A 6,000-nucleotide genomic window follows, 5' to 3' on the forward strand; every position below is an offset into this window, starting at 1 on the left:
AGGATTCAACCTATCGACGAATCGACGAGTTCTTCATCCCTCGCCGTGTGTCATTCAGTGTCTCCGAGTTCCTGCGTCAAATGCACGTTGGGGTTTAGGGAATTATTCGCCTAGATCATTTCGTGGTTTAGATTTCAGAGGTTTTGAGGCATTCCATCCTTTATCTGTAAATTTCAATTTGTTTCGTTCAATTTCAGTCTTCCGCGTACAAATCAAATAGATCGGTGATTTCCTTTTCTTTACGTTATTGTTTGTGATTTCCGGTAAATTTCCTTAAATTCCGGTCAAGATCATATCACATATGCAGGCACATTTCGGATCACATCAAGAAGAGGCAAATTCACATTTACCTTGGCCAACATGTTGTAGAATTCCTCAAACTGACGGTCCAGTTTCTCGTTTCTCAATCTCTTCGGGAAAGGAACCGGTGGTCGATAGGGTGTAGTAGCTTTGTGGAGCTTGACCTCCTTCTCCTTCTCTCCTTCCTTTTGCTGGTTTGCCTTCTCTCCATCAGTAGGGCTGGTCAGAGCTGAACTCGGCAGCTCTGGTCTGGGCTGGGCCAAGCTCGGCAACTCTGGCGAAGTGATTCCGCTGGCGAAGTGATTCCTCTGCTCTGGAGATTGACTTCGCTGGCCTGGCTTGGTTCCGCTGGCCTGGCTTTTGATTTCCCTGGCCTGGCTTTGTTCCGCTGCTCTGGTGAAGGTAGAGCTTGGCTGCTCTGCTCTGGTCTGTGCAGGAACATCCACTTTGTTATCCACCATCTTACCACTGCGGAGAACAGTTACAGCTAGAGCTTGATGCGGCTGAGCAGGTTGGCCATGAAACTTTCCGGGCTGCTGTTGTTGTTGGATTTGATTTAAAGTACCGGAAAGTTGCCCGACAGTTGTTTCAAGCCTTTTTATGGTAGATGCTTGAGACTCTATATTCTGCTTCGTCATCTCCATATTTTGCTTACTAATCTCCATGAAGGCTTGCAAGGTATCCTCGAGAGATGTTTTCTGGGGTGGAATGGGCTGTGCACTCTGCTGTGGAGCTGATTGTTGGTGTTGGTATAGCGGTCTATATGTTTGAGAGGAGCCTTGCTGCAGTGGGAAGTAAGGTGGTTGTTGTTGGTAGCCTACTTGGGGTGGTCGACGGTATTGATTCCCTCCAAAGTTTTGATTTCCCCATCCAGCGTTCGGCTGATTTCTCCATCCTCCAATAACATTTTGTTGGCCTTGATTCATGTTCTGCCCATAAGGTCTGCTTGGCCCTTGATTGTAGCCTTGAAATACTTGTGCCGCATAGACCTCAGCTTGTCCTTCCGGAGTAAACTCTCCCATTCTATGGCACTCATTGGCTCCATGGCTGAAATCTCCACATATACCACAAGGCTCAACGTACTGCAAGGCTGGATTTGGCGTGGCTGACATCGGCAGAACTGGATTTGGCTGAGTTGACATCGGCGGCGTTGTCATCGGCAGAGCTGAATTTTCCTTCTTGTCCATCGTAAGATGCTGCACTTGTCTCACAAGATCGGCTACTTGCTTCTACAGCTCAAACTGGTTTGTCACGGCACTAGCCTCCACTCTCCGTCCACGGACTGACTTTTGTTGCCTCCTGCAGTCTTCCGAGCTATGTTGCCTCCTTCCGTGCTATCCACCATAAATTGGGCAGTTTGCACTAACCAATCGTAGAAGAACTGCATCAACATAACATTGGTGAACTGATGTTGAGGGCATTGACGGATGAGTTCTTCATATCTCTCCCAAGCTTCATGCAAAGGTTCGTCCACTCCTTGGGTGAACTCCATTATTTTCGTTCTCAGCTCCTGTGTCTTGTGACTTGGGTAGTATTTTAGCATGAATTTTTCACAAGCATCTCCCCATGTAGTGATAGAGTTGGGCGGCAGAGATAACATCCACGTCCTCGCCCGGTCTTTAAGTGCATAGGGGAAGCACTTGAGCTTGAGTTGATCCTCTGTGAGAGTAAGCAGAGGAATCGTTTGCACTTGTGTGCAAAAATCTCGGATGAATTGCAGAGCATCCTCGCTTGGCATCCCGTGGAACACCGGCAGCAAATTCGAGTCATTGGGTTTGAGATTGTAGTTTCTCACAGCAGTGGGGAGCACGATTGCCGACGTGTTGGTATCTCCGATTACCGGCCTGGTGAAGTCTCCCATGTATTCCATGTTCTGGGTCATCTCTTTCTTTTCCTCGTTTAAATTCTGCTTAGTGCAAAAATTGGCGGAGCTGGCCTCTTCCTCCTTAGTGTGTTCTGCCGTGGCTGTGGTCTGCTCTGTATCGGCAGAGTTGGTGTCCTCCTTCGTTAGCTGTTCTGAAGGCTCAGAGTCAAAGCAGGTTGGCGAATCTAGTTCCTCCTCTCCTGCGCTCTGCTCCGGTAGTTCAGAATCAGAGTCAGAGAAGAAATCTTCAGTTCTGTCACGTACCTCCGTCAGAGCTGGAGTTAGAACCGTCTGCTCTGTCGTCCCCGATCACTCCCTTGCAGCTATTCTTCCTGAAAATCCCTTCGCTCGTACTATGCAAAGGAGACACCAATTTGCCTTTAAGACTACGGCGTCCCTGCATACACAACACTGAACAAACGGATTAAACGCACCGAGTGGATGAAACATAAAAACGAAAATAACAGGAATTTAAATAAAGCTAGTAAAAACGACACAACTAAAACGCCTAAAACTTTCCCCGGCAACGGCGCCAAAATTTGACTCAACCTAGAACACCTCTAGTTTGACTTGCAATAGGACAAGGACATTCTAGTGATGGTAAGTTGACCCAGTGTCATCTATCAAGGAAAGTCTTTAAGGGCTTCTAATTGTATCGCAGGAAAAACAGTAAAGAAAGCAGTAAAAAGATTGATTATTAAACTAAAACTTGGAATTAAAAACTTAATTAAAAACCGAACTTAAAATTAAACTAGGCGAATTAAACTATTAAACCATAGGCAAGATTTTAAAGAACTTAAATTTAACCTTCTTATGAAATCAAATACTTGTAAATTAAAAACCAACTAATCTAGGCGTAAACTAAAGTGCATAATTTAAATTGCATAATTAAAAAGAAAGCATAAACATAAACGAAAAACGTAAACATGATTAAACGAAAATAACTTGAATTGAAATACGAAATACCGTAAATGTCTTTAACATGTAATTGTGTCACTCAATCACAATCCAAGAAACAAAACTAAAAACTAAATTGAAATCTAACTTAGAACAATAAAAACTTGAAACTATGAAAGCAATTAAATTCCTAAGCTTCGGATGCCAACAGATTGCAAAGATGGCGTCTAAAACTAGGGCAAGGGATTGATTGTTACAATGAAAAGTATGGCCCTATTTATAGACTTCAAATCCTTCTGGATCACCATGGAAGTTGCCATGCAAAGTAGAACTCTAAAATGAATAGAATCGTGCAAAGGAAGGCAAGTCCAGCTGTGATGCACGCTCTGGAAGTAATCTCCACCCTAGCGGAAATCGCGGCTCTTGCCAGCGGAATGGCTTCCGCTCTGGCTTTCGCCAGAGGAATGGTGATTTCTCTGGCTATTGCCAGAGGAATGGTGATTTCTCTGTCGTTTGGTTCCTCTGCACTTATGATTCCAGCAGCGAAGTGATTTCTCTGGCGCTTCCGCGCTCGCTTCGATTCCTCTGGCGCTTCCTCGCTCGCTTCGATTCCTCTGGCGCTTCCTCGCTCGCTTCGATTCCTCTGGCGCTTCCTCGCTCGCTTCGATTCCTCTGACACTTCCTCGCTCGCTTCGATTCCTCTGACACTTCCTCACTCGCTTCGATTCCTCTGACACTTCCTCACTCGCTTCGATTCCTCTGGCGCTTCCTCACTCGCGTCGATTCCTCTGGCGCTGGGGAATTGCTCTGGCTTCCCATTTCGCTGCTCTGGCAAGCGGGGCTTTGCTTCTCTTACATGCCAGAGTATGCACAAAAACACGATTCTTAGCCCAAACTCTCCAACATTTGCACTCTTCATCTTGAAAACCTAAATCTCCTGCAAGGCATAAAATACACCCTAAAACGCACCAATTTCCAGAAGATTTAACTTAAAATATGCGCATGTAAACCCCTAAAATTAGAACAATTAGGCATAAATCATGAACTCCCAACTATCACATCTTGCCCAAGCAGTCGCCAGACTTGAAAGTAAACAAGGGACACTCCCATCCCAAGTGGAGGTGAAGAAGGTGAATGCCATGACACTCAGAGGAGGAAAGGAGTTGCCCGAGGTTGATAAGGAGAAAAACAAAGAAAAGCTAGAGATCAACGAGCTAGTCGGAATGGGATCAGCAGATGAGGAAGAATTTGCCCAAGAGAGAGAGGCAAAGCAAAAGGCGACAGGGAAGGGTAAAGAGAAATCAAGCCAGACTGAGCCCAGACTCCCCTTCCCAGACAGAATGGCCAAGGAACAAGAGAAGGAAGAATTAACCGAACTGGTTAAAATCTTCAAGAAGGTAGAGGTCAATATACCCCTTTTGGTCGCGCTACGCTCTATGCCCAGATGTGCAAAATTTCTCAAAGAACTCTGCACTCGGAAGGTCAAATACACGGATGATGCGAAATTTCAAGTGGGCGAATCCGTGTCCGCAGTCTTACAACGAGATATGCCCATAAAATATGGAGATCCTGGCATGTTCTACATTCCATGTGTAATAGGAACCATGAAGGTGGAGAAGGCGATGCTCGACTTAGGGGCATCCATCAATGTTATGCCCTTATCCATGTACCAGGACCTGGAGATAGGACCGCTGAAGCCTACCCGAGTGGTGATCCAATTGACAGATCGATCAAATGTCTACCTAGAGGGGATATTGGAAGACGTTTTGGTCAAAGTGGAGGAACTCATCTTTCCAGCGGATTTTTACATTCTCGACATGGGGAAGTCAAAAGCACGAGATCCGGTAATGCTTTTGGGCAGACCGTTTCTAAAGACTGCCAGAACTCGCATTGATTGTGATACGGGCAAGCTAACATGTCAGTTTGAAGGGGAAACGGTGACCTTCGACATATACAATACCATGAAACATCCAGCCGATACAGAGATGGTGAAAAGTGTCGATATGATCGAGAAGGTTGTTGAGGAGGTTTTACCCAGAACAGCATTCAAGGAGCCATATGACACTATAATCCAGAATGGCATAACCGAGGAGGACTTGCAAGAGGAGCATTTGCAAGAGGCGGTGAAAGTACTTAATGCGTGGAGCGAAGAGGTCAACCACACGGAGGCACTAAAAATCCCCACCCTGAAGGAAGAAGACCGACTTGTTCCATCAATCCAAAAGGCACCCAAGCTCGAGCTGAAGTCTTTGCCCTAACACCTCAAGTATATCTTCTTGGGCGAGGACGACACTTTTCCCGTAATCATCAATTCAGAGTTGACACTCGAAGACGAGAACAAACTCAAGATGACTTTGGGGAAGTACAAGGAAGCAATTGGATGGACCCTAGCCGACATTAAGGACATAAGCCCTACTGTATGCATGCACCGCATATTACTAGAGGAAGATGCAGTTCCAGTCCGGGACCCCCAGAGGAAGCTAAATCCAGCCATGAAGGAAGTTGTGATGAAGGAGATACTCAAACTGTTGGATTTGGGCATAATACACCCAGTATCCGATAGTAGGTGGGTAAGCCCAGTACACGTTGTGCCCAAGAAGTCGGGTATACAAGTAGTGGAGAATGAATTCCGAGAACTGATTGCTACAAGGTTGCAAACTGGCTGGAGGGTGTGTATTGATTACCGCAAGCTCAACCAGAAAACACGGAAGGATCACTTCCCTTTACCTTTCATCGATGAGATGCTGGAAAGACTTGCGGGGAATCAATATTTTTGCTTTCTAGATGGATACTCGGGCTATATGCAGATTTGGGTTGCGGAGGAGGACCAGGGCAAACGACATTCACTTGCCCTTTCGGGACGTTTGCCTACCGGAGGATGCCATTTGGGCTATGCAACGCCCTGGGCACATTCAAAAGATGCATGATGAGCATATTCT

The 6,000-nt window shown here is 45.9% G+C and overlaps 1 protein-coding gene and 1 non-coding gene across 2 annotated transcripts; both read left to right on the plus strand.

Annotated features, from left to right (window-relative positions):
- The first annotated feature begins 1,703 nt into the window (after positions 1-1,703).
- LOC131023991 (small nucleolar RNA R71) lies at positions 1,704-1,809 on the plus strand. Its single transcript, XR_009101589.1, has one exon. It is a non-coding gene; the product is annotated as a small nucleolar RNA R71 (small nucleolar RNA).
- A 2,391-nt stretch (positions 1,810-4,200) lies between these two features.
- Positions 4,201-5,319, plus strand: LOC131023079 (uncharacterized). The gene has a single exon (XM_057952622.1). The coding sequence runs from the start codon at positions 4,201-4,203 to the stop codon at positions 5,317-5,319; it is 1,119 nt and encodes a 372-aa protein (XP_057808605.1).
- Positions 5,320-6,000: the final 681 nt, after the last annotated feature.

Source organism: Salvia miltiorrhiza, chromosome 4 (genome assembly GCF_028751815.1).
Source record: "Salvia miltiorrhiza cultivar Shanhuang (shh) chromosome 4, IMPLAD_Smil_shh, whole genome shotgun sequence".
In the NCBI taxonomy this organism is placed as follows: domain Eukaryota; kingdom Viridiplantae; phylum Streptophyta; class Magnoliopsida; order Lamiales; family Lamiaceae; genus Salvia; species Salvia miltiorrhiza.

Excerpts from the sequence above, each read along its gene's own strand:
- LOC131023079 (XM_057952622.1), top strand. The coding sequence starts at position 4,201 with ATGACACTCAGAGGAGGAAAGGAGTTGCCCGAGGTTGATAAGGAGAAA.